Raw genomic sequence first — 14,775 nt, 5'->3', positions numbered from 1 at the left:
CACCATTGGCCTTCTCTTTTATGACTGTAAACGTTCAACCTGAGATCCAAGGTATTGGATAGCATTGTGACCCTATTCGAGCCTTTGACTAAAAGACCATCCAGAGCTCAAGTCTAAAGTGTGAACCTACTCTCAGAAAATCAGGAGCCCAGTATCGTTTATCTATTAACCCACTGACATGAACACCCTGAGCATCTGCACCCTCCATCTTATAGCACCTTCCTTCCTCCTCGCTCTCCCTCTCCCCTTCCCCCCACCTCTTCCCCCTCCCCAAACCTTATATCAATCAGTCTGCTTTCTCCACTAGCTACCCTCCCCTCAACAAGCACTTCTCTCTTCCCCTCCCTACCTTCCCAAACTGCAACCCCCCCCCCTCTCTCTTTGTACAACTACAAATTAAATTGAATAAATACAAGGCTCCGTTGGAGTCCCTCCCACTCCCTGCCTCTCCCCTCCCTGCCTTCTCTCCTGCTACAACAGAGGGGCATCAGCGTGAGTCAGGTCCCCTCCCCCCTGTTGTCTTTTAATAGACCTGGCTGGAGTAAGAGCAGCAGCTGCCTGTCCCTGTCTGTCCCCCTTATCCATACACTCTCTCTCTCTCTCTCTCTCTCTTCTCCTCTCTCTCTCTCTCTCCTCTCTCTCTCTCCTCTCTCTCTCTCTCTCTCTCTCTCTCTCTCTCCTCTCTCTCTCTCTCTCTCTCTTCTCTCTCTCCTCTCCTCTCTCTCTCTCTCTCTCTCTCTCTCTCTCCTCTCTCTCCTCTCTCTCTCTCTCTCTCTCTCTCTCTCTCTCTCTCTCTTCTCTCCTCTCTCTCTCTCTCTCTCCTCTCTCTCTCTCTCTCTCTCTCTCTCCTTCCTCTCTCTCTCTCTCTCTCTCTCTCTCTCTCTCTCTCTCTTCTCTCTCTCTCTCTCTCTCTCTCTCTCTGCCCTGCCCCTGCCCCGTATCCCTCATCCCTCTCTCACTGTGCTACCACTCCTCTCTATTTCTTCTCACCCCCACTCCTTGTCTCTCACTTTCTCTCTGCTACCCCTGTCCCCCTCTATCTCTCTCTCTGTAACCCTCCTGTCTTCTTTCCCTATTTCTGTCTGCTTCAACCCCCAGACCCTAGCCACCTCCCCTTCTCATATACCTCACTCACACACACACACCTCACACTCACAGGACTACCATTCCCAGACCAGTCACCATGGCCGACAAGAAGGGTGCTACTACCAACAGCAAACTGATGGTGAGGAAGAAAGAGAGGACAACAAAGACAGCGGTGGAGATCAAGAAAGAGGTGAAGACGGAGATGAAGAGGGAGGTGAAGTCAAGTTTAGTGAAGAAAGAGGAAAAGGTCCTGGTGGTTGGGGAGAAGGTGGAGGGGAACAGAGAGGTCCCAATGGAGGAGGGAGCCACAGCTAATAAAGACATGGCTAACGGGGCGGTGGAGGCTAACGAAGCAAATGGAGAGTACGAACCCATTGAGCTGCCTCCTTGGGAGATCATGGAAGGGTGGGTGACAACAGATACCATGTGTGTCTGTACTGTATGTCTCTGTCTCCTGCTGCTTTGATCTCATGTTTTATGTTGGGGGCACAAAGTGACATGGAATCACAATTCATGTATTGTTTCCTACTGTATAATAATCTGCAATTAATATCTATAGCTGAGTAATTACATAGTTGTTACCAAAGTAGACAGAGAACTGAAGTGTTGCCTAATGACCTTTAGAGGGATGATGAGGGTTGCTTCTCCCATTATGGAGAGAGATATCCACTGTCATTCCAATGTGACAGGAGGAAATGGGTTTAGAATGCCGTGGAACACCGTAGAACTCTGTTGAACACTAGAACTCTGTGACACACTGGAACGTCCACAGTGGTTTTGTTGTGATTGTCCATACGACTTAACATTGTGACAGCAGTGTCACTCTAAAATAAGTAGTCAAATGTCAGGCAGAACATAGCCACCGAGTTTTACCATAAAGTAAAATGATATATAAAATTAAGGTAAACTGTACAAGATAGTTTCATCGAAAGTTTTCATTATCTTCATAGTGTTGTCTGCTTATCTAATCAATAATAGAGTATGTTTCCATGTTTGGTAGAATCTGGTTAAATCAATTCCACAGGCATTTATTTCAATTGACTTCTGGGGGCTTAAATGTGCTTCCACAAATTCCATCCGGCCCACTCATTGGTTGACCATTAGAGGCCTGTAAAGTTGAACAGTCATTGGGTTATCCCCTGTGAGTTGGTGTGTTAGCGTACTGGGTCATGTTGCAGCAGTGAGGGGCTTGGTTAAATTACAGCTTTAAGGGATTTTTCCATTCTGAGTTGATCTGTATTTAGGATTCTGTGCAGGGTGGATGAGATGTGAGAGTCTTGGTTCATAGGAGCGGCCCAGGGTACGGAAATACCCTCTGGCTTTGTTTTTATCACCCCACCATCTGGTGGATTTTTTGTCATCTTTTGGGTGTCACTGTGTTGGGGGTTACATTTGTTGACACTGCAACAAAATGCAATATGTACTGTACATATTTGACGAAATCAAAGGGATAAACAACACCCTTCTCTGTGGACAGAGCCTGTGGATTACTCAATGATTACTGTAGGATTCACTTCACAGTTGACTAGCCATCCACTGAAAGCCTCCATTAGACACACACATGACTCGGCTCTGCCATTTTCAAAATTGCCGTCTCATAATCAAAACATTTGAACTGGGTCAGGTTTCCAGAATCCTTGGACATACCTTATTGAGAGGAAGAACTGGAGAGGTGTGACAGATTTGAAGAACATATGGTAAAAGTCGTTTTTACAAGGCTAGAGGATGCACTTCTTTTAGTTTGTGGTGAGGCACTAAAACTATCGTTTCAAGTGACTGTTATCACCATCTGACCACATCKCCAAATATAACTGCCTAGATGATTACTAGACAGGGACAACGTGGCAATATTGTCCAAACTGATGAGCACAAGTATAAGCTATTTGCTCTTGTTTTCATCTTAGGGTTAGGGCTATAATAACGGTGAAGATCAGGGTTTGTGAATATAATTGTGTTTCTAGCTAGATAGTATAGTACTGTACCTCTGTCCTGTGCAGTTAGTACTGACCATGCACTGTACCAGTGTGGTGATCTTGTCCGCTGCCGCGGGCCACACAAAGCCCTGCTGGGCCTGCCCTGGTCTTGCCATGGTTCATGTTGAAGTGGGTCATTGAGTCAGAGGGCTAATAATACAGAGCTAGTCCACTAAAATTAGCCCTGTACTTCTGTCTTTCTGCCTGCTCTACCCTGCCCTGCCCTGCTGGCAGCTCTTTCATCTGTCTGCTGTTCCAGCCAGGCAGCCACCCCCTCTGCTCCCCTGTTTCGGTGTGTCTTTGTTTGTCTGGTTTTAAATTACACAGAGGTCACTGATCCAGGGGGTAAAATGCCCCCAGGAGTGTATTTAGAGCCATCCTGCATACAGGTTGTAGATTCCATTGTGTAAATATTTGTGGGAGAGAACCAAACTGAAACATATGTTACAGTAACTGGGGTGCTATCTAAGGATAGGCACATGTGAACAGCTGTTATAACAGACCGATAGGTCATGTTGTGGAACTGTACACCTGACTTGTCTCAGTAAAAATATCCACCTGAGGGTTTGAAAAATATTTAATATGCAAGCTATGGAGTTTACGTGTCTGTCTGACATAGGAATGTAATGACAACTATATAACATTGTTATTGTTAGAAGAAACACTTCATAATAATAATATGACATACTATAACACAATCAATTAAGTTTGGGATGGCAAAATGTTCAATCAGACCTCCATAACCTTGAATAGTGTACTGACGATAGAGATCCCTTCTCCCATTCGTTAATGAACCCCATCCCCCTATTCCCTCTCCATCCAGGGACCGCATCGACCCGTTCACATTCAAGTTCCAGTTCAAGAATGTGGAGTACTCGTCAGGTCGTAACAAGACGTTCCTGTGTTACCTGGTGGACAAGGGGAAAGCTGATGATGGTCTGATGAGAGGTTACCTGGAGGATGAACACTCAGGAGCCCACGCCGAGCAGGCCTTCTTCCTCCAGACTCTCCCAGACTACGACCCTGCTGTTAAATACACTGTCACCTGGTGCGTATCTCTCAAATACACTGTCACCTGGTATCTATCTCTCAAATAAACTGTCACCTTGTAACTATCTCTCACATACACTGTCACCTGGTAACTATCGGTCAAATAAACTGTCACTTGGTAACTCTCTCTCAAGTACACTGTCACCTGCATGGTAACTATCTCTTAAATACACTGTCACCTGGTACGTATCTCTCAAATACACTGTCACCTGGTAACTACATGTCAAATACACAGTCACACATACATACACACAGTATCTACACAGATAGCTGTGGCCCGTTTCACAGGAAGTTAGCAGCACTAAATGAAAAGTTTAGAACCCTCTCTATGACCTCATCACGTGCCTAATTAATCTTTACCCCCTCCCCTGTCCCAGGTACATGTCATCCAGCCCCTGTGCGGCCTGCGCGGCTAAGATCGCAGAGGCCCTCCGGGCAAGGAAGACCGTCAAGATGACCCTATTTTCAGCCCGGCTGTTTGAGTGGGAGGAGCAAGACATCCAGGCGGGGCTAAATGCTCTGTCTCAAGCGGGGTGCAAGCTGAGGATGATGAAGCCCATGGACTTCACCTATGTCTGGGACACTTTTGTAGAGAACAATGACCTAACGTTCACCCCTTGGGAGGACTGCCAGGACAACTATGAGTACTACCACGAGAAACTGGCCGACATCATGCAGTGATCACAGTGAGTGTAAGGGAGAGGAACACACATATGCATGCATTTGATAGACCTACATATGCACATTTATGCAGGCTAGATACACATGAAGAGTTTCATTCCAAAAAGCTAGATATCCATTTTCAGAAATGTTGGTAAATTAGCTTTTATTGTTTATTGTTCAATGACAGACGCTGTTTAAAATCTGTTACTTCATGGTTTCATAGAGACAAATAATCATGTTATTTTGCATAATGTTATATATCGGGCTCACTCTCAGATAAATAAGTAGTACTGCTAGCTTTTACACAGTGAAGTGTAACAAATATCTAACAAATAACTGTTATATTTTACACAAGCATGAAAGTACCCATAAGCAATCATTTCTGTTGAAAAAACACAATGTGAAAAATTGGTGGATATAGAGTTTTGGAAACAAACTCTTTACAAGCAGGTATGCCGGGATGCACATAGACACATGCAGTCACAAGACTGATCCCAGAGATCATCTCACAGATGGAACTCATGCAAAGCCAGTGAGGGGCCAGCCCAATAGGCCAGAGCAATAAAGCTAACAAGGGTGACCCCAGTGAGACAGACCAACAGATACAGCTATTCCCCTGGCTGATGAACTGCTGTTAATGAGGGCAGCTGCTAACATTCAGGAGGAATGGGGCTGAAGACTGGAGGCTTACCTTCAGTCATGGAGTTCTGCTCCTCAGAGAAAGGCTTAGGGCTCTGTTCAGTCTGTGTCGCTGCAGCGTTACAGATAACACAATAGAAATGTAAAGGTCATTTCCGATTGAGCCGACATATGCAAATCAAATCTTATTGGTCAAATACACATGGTTAGCAGATGTTATTGCGAGTGTAGCGAAATGCAGAATTTACTGGGAATGCAGTCTCCTCTAACGTGGAAATATTGCCTTTAAATTTCAATGGAGCTGTAACGCTGTACTTCCGCGATACGGATTGAATAGAGCCATAACGGTTAGTTGGAGTTCCCTTTAGGTTAGTCAGCATACCATGAGATGTGTAATATTCTTCTTATCTTTTTGATGAGGCGATGTCAATACGTTTTGAGTTGCTGTTGATGTCAATATTCTCTCTCCTTCACTCGCTCTAGAATTCACCCATCACCTGCCACCTCCACTATCCCAGCATCGTCAGTGATGTGAGCAGTTTGTGTGCTTGTGCGTCAAGCCATCCTGCTCTACATCCCTTTATGAAGCGAGCTCCAGACCATATGGAACTCTCTATCCCAGCTTCCACTCTCCGTTCTGGAGTCCTCACAGGACACGTGTTTGCTGGTTCATCTGTGGATGAATTGTCAATGTCAAGATGAAGGCTTTGCAATGATGCACTCCTGGGTTATAATTCAAGTATAAATTATCTATTATTTTTATTACAATTGAAGTTATAATAATTTGTCCTTCTCCTTCTGTGTCCTCGAAGGATGTTTCCTACTGTATCTGCACAAATATAATTTTTCATATCTGCACTAATGTTTGCTTCTTCAAGGGCAACATTCAGGGGGCTAGAAGTCTCTCCACTGACCTCTTGTGCTTGTGGCTGGTCTCCCCAGACTGATAGCCAGCAGGGCTGGTTGAGGGCAGGGGAGAGGCCCGGGGTGTAGCCCGGGATGGGGTTGAGGCAGGGGAGAGGCCCGGGGTGTAGCCCGGGACGGGGTTGAGGGCAGGGGAGAGCCCGGGGTGTAGCCCGGGAGGGGGTTGAGGGCAGGGAGAGGCCCGGGGTGTAGCCCGGAGGCGGGGTTGAGGGCAGGGGAGAGGCCCGGTGGTTGCCCGGGACGGGTTGAGGGCAGGGGAGAGGCTCCGGGTGTAGCCGGGACAGGGTTGAGGGCAGGGGAGAGGCCCGGGTGTAGCCCGGGACGGGGTTGAGGGCAGGGGAGAGGCTCGGGGTGTAGCCCGGGATAGGGTTGAGGCAGGGGAGAGGCTCGGGGTGTAGCCCGGGACAGGGTTGAGGGCAGGGAAAGAGCCCGGGGTGTAGCCCGGGATGGGGTTGAGGCAGGGGAGAGGCCTCGGGGTGTAGCCCGGGATGGGGTGCAGGGCAGGGGAGAGCGCCAGGGTGTAGCCCGGGATGGGGTTGAGGCAGGGGAGAGGCCCGTGGTGTAGCCGGGATGGGTTGAGGGCAGGGAAGAGGCCCGGGGTGTAGCCCGGGGATGGGGTGAGGGCAGGGAGAGGCCCGGGGTGTAGCCCGGGATGGGGTTGAGGGCAGGGGAGAGGCCCGGGGTGTAGCCCGGGATGGGGTTGAGGGCAGGGGAGAGGCCCAGGGTGTAGCCCGGGATGGGGTTGAGGGCAGGGGAGAGGCCCGGGGTGTAGCCCGGGATGGGGTTGAGGGCGGCGGGGGACAGCAGGAAGGAGGAGCGGGTCTGGGCTGGACAACCAGATGAGTCTCTTCAGGCTCTGCATGGTCCTGCCACGGTCATGCATCAGCTGGTGCTCTGTCATTGCTCGCCTGCTGGAGAGAAGAGGAGGGGACAGGGGAGGGGTGGAGAGAAGTTAGAGGAAAGGAGGGGAGGGCAGGGGTAGAGGGAGGCAGAGATAGGAGGAGGGAAGAGAGGAATACAGTAATGTGTTCAGATAACAGTGTGATAGAAATATGATAAAGGAGATTAGACTTCGAGGAGAGAGCTGTAGGGTATAGTTTGCTAGCAACACATAAGAGACTTCAACAACCTTTAGTATGTTCAAAAGTTGTTAGAAATAGAGGAAGAAACCTTTAGAGCCCTCAAACTCAACTCTGGACCTCGACGCCAGTTCCACTGCATTTTTTCATTGTTTCCCTGAAACACCAGATGGTTGCAATTCATTATCAGTTAGAACATAAAACCAGCAGGCCCCTGACCTCGTAAGAGTTGAATCCCTGTGCTTTAGAGCACATGTGTCAAACTCATTCTACAGAAGACTGAGTGTCTGCAGGTTTTCACTCCACCCTTGTACTTGATTGATTATGTAAAGTTGTTAATTAGTACTCCCCTCACATGGTTGTCTAGGTCTTAATTGAAAGGAAAAACAGAAACCCGCAGACACTCGGCCCTCCGTAGAATGAGTTTGACACCCCTGCTTTAGAGGAACCAGTCACGTACCTTTCATTCTTCTGACAGCGACTGACTGACAGGACGATGAGAACCATGACAGCGACTGACTGTGAAGACGATGAGAACCATGACAGCGACCAACTGCAAAGGCTTTAAGGATACCAGCATTTTCTGCAGGGATCAAACATTCACACAAAAAAATGTATTCCTCAAAACTCACTTTGTTTTTCTTATCTGTATACCTAGTGTCTCTGCATATTCTTTTGAAAACTAGCAAGCTAAATTGCTGGTGTGCTAATGTTTATCCATCATTCAGGTATTCATCTGTTCATCATCAATCAAACACTCAGACAACACAAAAAAGGCATGATGACTTTTAGTAATTACGCATTGGAGTCTCTGCAAGTACAGCCTAGAGTTTGTTTGCTTGCGTATCCCTTGTAGTACCCACAGTTTGGGAAACCCCTTCTTTAATAGATAAAAGGATATCATACATGGCAATATCAGATCATGGTAAATAATGGTTGAATTGTAATGATAAAAAAACTTAACACATTTAAAATGACTTACCAAAGTAATTATTATGTAGTTACTAAAATCACACTTAACAAATTCCTGACGCTAGGTTATCACAAACACTTGAAAATCAAGAACCTCTAGTCAGTGTCATGGGCAATTCAAATCCACATCTCCAGACAGTTTACCTATAGGAGATGAGAAGGTGTACTTACATAGTTCCTGATACAGCTATAGTCTTCCCCGATTCCTCAGTCACTTAGTGTATTAGCCCCTAGAGAGGGTGACACTAGCCTTTTATCCCCCTCCCTCCCTGACACACACACACACTAGCTGACCTCACACATACACCCACACCCCTCGTTAATTAGGCTACAGTCACAGACACACAACGTGTCTAAAGACAAAATGGCACTRAGTTTTTTTCCTTCCACAAATAGTGAGACACCAATCATGATCTGCCATTGATAATATATTACGGGGAAAAATATATAGGGGAAAACGTATGATTATCAGATTATTTGTGTCAGTATAATTGAATTCCTGTGATGCTCAGGACTTGGGGTTGGGATAGCTTCTGTAGGTTGAGGTACTGTCTACATTGTCTGGTTAATACACAAGTACTGTAAGGAAATTCCATTTCCCAAGCGATCAGCATTGTCCAACAATTTTTCTCAAAGAAACAATTTTGAAAGACCTATGAATGACAGCTTAGAACAGGGGTGCTTGTGTTATTCCATTGCACACTAAAATCAACTTATTTAACGGGTTTGTGAAGCACAAGACAAAGGCTATTCAGTAACATCTTGATCCTTTGGGTTATGGGTATTTTGAGGAGCATTCGGATTCAACTTGAGTGTCAGTCAACAAACTGTAGCACAAGCATAAAGAAACAGAAGAGATGTGAGTGGGCGGTTGTAGTGAGCAGGTTGAACTCCTCTATTAGCATACCCACCTCCCCTCTAGTTAACATGCCTTGTCCTTAGAGTGGGTGGCCTCAGATCGTGGTGGCCCGCTTAGAGTGGGTGTCCTCAGATCGGGTGGCCTTAGAGCTGTTCTGTTCTTCAGGTCTGACATGAACCCCCTCCTCCTAATGAACCTCCCACAGTAAAGTCTCCCGTTACCATGACACCAAGAGAGTTGCCATTGGAAATGCAGTCGTCTTGACAACACTTTCCGGGCCAGGTTTCCCTAGGTGAGAAATGTAGCCTGCTGTTAAAGGTCTGTGGGTGTATAACAGGGGTGGAGAGAGATACAGAGAAAGAGAGAAAGGGATATAGACGGATAGAATAAGAGCAAGTGAGAGAATAAGAGCAATCGAGAGAGTGAGAGCGATAGAAAGATGCAGAATGAGAGAGAGAGAGAAAGAATTGGCAGTTACAGAATGCATTTATTATGCTGGATTCTCTCATTGTTGAAGACCTCTGACCAGCAACCAACTAGATAAAGACTAGTTGTAATCTCCTTCAGTACATGACTACAGTGCAGCGGTATCTGCAAAGTAACGCTACATAGACAGAATTAAGCAAACTTAGGTTGATGCTTAGAATTTCAATGGTCACCATGTTGGCATGAAAAGTTCCAACACAATGACATTGTCACCAGTCTTGTATTTTCAGATCAGGGTGAGGAGACAAAGCCAATTAATTGAATTGCAGTTTATTGAATTGCAAACCTACTACGCTTCACTGAACAAGACAATATCTGTCACCACGTTTTTTTTTCTTTCTTCTTTTACCAATCAGAGCAAATCAAATCAAATTTTATTGGTCACATACACATGGTTAGCAGATGTTAATGCGAGTGTAGCGAATGCTTGTGCTTCCTAGTTCGCGACCATGCAGTAATATCTAACAAGTAATCTAACAATTCCAAAACCTACCGGTTAACACAAGTGTAAAGGAATGCATAAGAATATTGTTATCATATTAAATATTACTGGATGAGGCGATTGCGAACGGCGATAGGCAGATGGCCGTAGATGCGTATAGAGTACAGTAATATACATATTGGAGGACTAAGTAATGTAGAGATATTGTAAACTTATATAAGTGGCATTGTTTAAGTGACTAGTGATTCATTTATTACATCCGATTTTTTATTATTAAATGTGGCTAGAGATTTTGAGAGATTTGAGTCAGTATTGCTTGGCAGGCAGTCACTTTGTTTTAACAGTCTGATGCCTTTGATGTTCATCATGATAGGTGGTGAACAAGCAGATGGCTCGGGTGGTTATTGTCCCTTGATGATCTTTTGGCCTTCTGTGACCATCGGCGTGGTGTACGGTGTCCTGTAGGGCAGGTAGTTTGGCCCGCAGGTGATGCGTTCTGACTGCCTCGACGTCACTACCCTGCTGAGAGTCTTACGTCGCCCGTTGGGATTGTTGCTTGTGGGCGGAGCAGTAGCCATACAGGCGGTGATACAGCCTGACAGGAATGCTCTTGATTGTGCCGATGCTGTAAAAGTTTGCTGAGTGTTTTCAGATGAACAAGCCACATTTCTTCAGCTCCTGAGGTTGAAAGAGGCGCCGCTGTTGCGGCCTACTCACCACACTGTCTGTGTAAGTGGACCATTTCAGTTTGTTTGTGATGTGTTACGGCCGAGGAACTTAACTTTCCACCCTCTCCACTACTGTCCCGTCGATGTGGATAGGGGGGTGCTACCTCTGCTGTTTCCTGAAGTCCACGATCATCTCCTTTGGTTTTGTTTGTACGTTGAGTGTGAGGTTATTTTCCTGACACCTCACCTCCTCCCTGTGCCGTCTCGTCGTTGTTGTAATCCAAGCCTACCACTGTAGTGTCATCTGCCAAACTTGATGATTTGATATTGGAGGCGTGCATGGCCACTGCAGTCATGGGTGAACAGGGAGTACAGGAGAGGGCTGAGAAGCACCCTTGTGGGGCCCCAGTGTTGAGGATCGCGGGGTGGAGATGTTTTTCGCTACCCTCACCACCTGGGGGTCGCTCCTCAGAAGGTCCAGGACCCAGTTTGCCAGGGCGGGGTCGAGACCAGGGGTCTCGAGCTTAATGAACGAGTTTTGAGGGTATATGGTGTTAAATGCTGAGCTGTAGTCGATGAACAGCATTCTTACATAGGTATTCCTCTTGTCCAGATGGGTTAGGGCAGTGTGCAGTGTGATTGCGATTTCGTTGTCTTTGGACCTATTGGGGTGGTAAGCAAATTGGAGTGGGTCTAGGGTGTCAAGTAGGGTGGAGGTGATATGATCCTTGACTAATCTCTCAAAGCACTTCATGATGACGGAAGTGAGTGCTACTCAGTTACTCGTTTAGCTCAGTTACTCAATTTGCATACCGCCCCAATAGATTCACAGACGATGCAATCGTCATCGCATTACACACTGCCCTATCCCATCTGGACAAGAGGAATACCTATGTAAGAATGCTGTTCATTGACTATAGCTTAGCCTTCAACACCATAGTACCCTCCAAGCTCAACATTAAGCTCGGGGCCCTGGGTCTGAACCCCTGCCCTGTGCAACTGGGTCCTGGACTTCCTGACGGGCCACCCCCAGGTGGTGATGGTAGGAAACAACACCTCCACTGTGCTGATCCTCAACACAGGGGCCCCACAAGGGTATGTGCTCAGCCCCCTCCTGTGTTCCCTGTTCACCCTTCACTGTGTCATGGGTGATGGAATGAATCATCAAGTTTGAGGACGACACAACAGTAGTAGGCCTGATTACCAACAATGACGAGACAGCCTACAGGGAGGAGGTGAGGGGCCCTGGCGGAGTGGGGCCAGGAAAATAACCTCTCTCTCAACGTTAACGAAACGAAGGAGCTGATTGTGGACTTCAGGAGACAGCAGAGGGTGCACGCCCCTATCCACTTCGACGGGACAGCAGTGGAGAAGGTGAAAATCTTCAAGTTCCTAGGAGTACACATCACTGACAATCTGAAACGGTCCACCCACACAGTGCCTCTTTAACCTCAGTAGGCTGAAGAAATTTGTCTCCTGTCGGGCTGTATCACCGCCTGGTATCGCAACTGCGCCGCCCGCTACTACAGGGCTCTCCAGAGGGTGGTGCGGTCTGCCCAACGCATCACTTGGGACACACTGCCTACTCTCTAGGACACCTACAGCACCTGATGTCACAGGAAGGCCAAAAAGATCCTCAACGTCTTCAACCACCCGAGCCACGGCCTGTTCAACCCGCTATCATCCAGAAGGCGAAGTCAGTACAGGTGCATCAAAGCTGGGACAGAGAGACTGAAAAACAGCTTCTATCAATCAAATTTAATCAATCAATCAAATGTATTTATAAAGCCCTTCTTACATCAGCTGATGTCACAAAGTGCTGTACAGAAACCCAGCCTAAAACCCCAAACAGCAAGCAATGCAGGTGTAGAAGCACAGTGGCTAGGAAAAACTCCCTAGAAAGGCCAGAACCTAGGAAGACACCTAGAGAGGAACCAAGCTATGAGGGGTGGCCAGTCTGGGCCCTCAAAGCCATTAGACTGTTAAATAGCCATCACTAGCCAGCTACCACCTTCTATCAAGGCCATCAGACTGTTAAATAGCCATCACTAGTCAGCTACCACCTGGTTACTCAACCCTGCACCTTAGAGGCTGCTACCCTATGTATATAGTCATGGAATCATTGTTTTACGAATTTCATATGTATATACTGTATTCTACTGTATTTTAGTGAACGCCATTCCAACATTGCTCATCCAAATATGTATATATTTCTTAAATTCCATTCTTTTACTTTTAGATTTGTGTGTATTGTTGTGAATTGTTAGATACTACTGCACTGCTGGAGCTAGGAACTCAAGCATTTTGCTTCACACGCAATAACATCTGRTAAATATGTGTACAGTATGTGAGCAATACAATTTGATTTGAAACCATCAACTTAGTGAATACCATTGGATTTTAATATGATTGTTTATTTTACTATGCCAATATGTCTTTGTTGTAAATGTTTTGGGGCCAAACTGTTGCCCAAATACCAGTTCAACTGATTCATGTGGCAAATAGATCTATAATTTCAACAGTCCTTTTCAGCTACAAAACATGGTACAGTTCTTGTGGCTACAGTCCGTTGACTCTATAGATAAAGTAGGGAATTTGATGGATTGTACACTAACGTTACACTGCAGCCACGCTGATTGATGGCTGTACTACCAATGTTAGCCACATTAGCGCTGTTGGACCACTTATTAAATCATAATGAAAGCCTTTCTGACCTTGACATAGAAATGAAGAAAATTATATTTCCGACAATGAGAGATCCAAAATGAAAAGAGGTTGATGAACATGAAGAGAATAGACAAGGAGGATAAATAAATGTCTCTTTCTTACACTCTTGGAGAGGCATCTCTATTCTTGGAAAATTGGGTTCATAGACCTCTTTCTTCCAAAATCAGAAGGTCTAAAAGGTCATCTGAATGATTTGGAGAGGAAGGATCATGTGATACTGTATCATAGACTTTACAAAAATATATGTTCAGTGGAATTGTGGTTGAACACAGGATCAGTTGACTTGAATCACAAGACAACGAACCWTCACACAAAGAATCACCCTGAAACAAATGTATTACAACGAACCATCACACAAAGAATCACCCTGAAACAAATYCATTACAACGAACCATCACACAAAGAATCACCCTGAAACAAATGTATTTCAAATCCCAATGGCTTTATTTTATGTATATAGATTTGTATATATTTATATATATATATTTATATTTATAATAACTTTCTTGCTTGATTATCATTTTTTGTTCTGTTAAATTCAAACTACAGGACATAAAGACCAAGGCATTCAACATGATCATTATTACAACAGAGTAAAGAACAATTCAGGGTGCTTGCACATCGTGTACACACATACATACATACATTATACACTTCTGTTTAGTTAGTAGAAAGAACTCAAATATGGGAAACAACTGGATCCATTGAGACAGACAAGCACACATAAACAGAGAAAGAGAGAGTGAGCGAGAGAAGGAGAGAGAGTGTGTTGAGAGGAGAATTGAGGAAATGAATCAACCATATTCTAATAGGAGAATTCTGTTGCATAGTTTGAAGCAAACAGGTCTGACATTTTGGCATGATAATGAATCTTATTTACTAAAGAGGAGATGGTGGGAGAGGACAGAGAATGAATGTGTGTGTTGTGTGTCCGTCAGGTGAGACACAAACTGAGGAGACGCTGCTCAAAGGCCCTTCTAGAAGAAAACAGACAGTTACTGTACCCACAGAGAATGAGACTCAATACAAACCCTCACATTTGCACATTTACTATTATGCGCGTGTACACACACACACACACACCTGTCTCTTATACACATCTAGAAATCTATAACGGTCCACCCACACAGTGCCTCTTTAACCTCAGGAGGCTGAAGAAATTTGTCTCCTGTCGGGCTGTATCACCGCCTGGTATCGCAACTGCGCC

The 14,775-nt window shown here is 45.6% G+C and overlaps 1 protein-coding gene across 2 annotated transcripts; it reads left to right on the top strand.

Annotated features, from left to right (window-relative positions):
• The first annotated feature begins 955 nt into the window (after positions 1–955).
• LOC111970346 (C->U-editing enzyme APOBEC-2-like) lies at positions 956–6,269 on the top strand. 2 transcript variants are annotated; one of them, XM_023997028.2, is made up of 4 exons: positions 956–1,491; positions 3,883–4,107; positions 4,487–4,801; positions 5,895–6,269. In XM_023997028.2, the coding sequence occupies exons 1-3, from the start codon at positions 1,184–1,186 to the stop codon at positions 4,788–4,790; spliced, it is 837 nt and encodes a 278-aa protein (XP_023852796.1). In that variant the 5' UTR covers positions 956–1,183; the 3' UTR covers positions 4,791–4,801; positions 5,895–6,269. The 2 variants fall into 2 exon arrangements, with proteins under 2 accessions (XP_023852796.1, XP_023852795.1); XM_023997027.2 differs by having other exon boundaries at positions 958–1,491; positions 4,487–4,795.
• Positions 6,270–14,775: the final 8,506 nt, after the last annotated feature.

Source organism: Salvelinus sp. IW2-2015, linkage group LG11 (genome assembly GCF_002910315.2).
Source record: "Salvelinus sp. IW2-2015 linkage group LG11, ASM291031v2, whole genome shotgun sequence".
Classification (NCBI taxonomy): Eukaryota; Metazoa; Chordata; class Actinopteri; order Salmoniformes; family Salmonidae; genus Salvelinus; species Salvelinus sp. IW2-2015.
The sequence above is the reverse complement of the archived record's forward strand: the minus strand, read 5'-3'. Positions and strand labels throughout refer to the sequence as shown.

Bases quoted from the DNA above. Each gene is read 5' to 3' on its own strand.
- LOC111970346 (XM_023997028.2), top strand. From the start codon at position 1,184: ATGGCCGACAAGAAGGGTGCTACTACCAACAGCAAACTGATGGTGAGG. The intron at 1,492-3,882 runs GTGGGTGACAAC...CTCTCCATCCAG, and splicing joins CCTTGGGAGATCATGGAAGG to GGACCGCATCGACCCGTTCA. The intron at 4,108-4,486 runs GTGCGTATCTCT...CCCCTGTCCCAG, and splicing joins GTTAAATACACTGTCACCTG to GTACATGTCATCCAGCCCCT.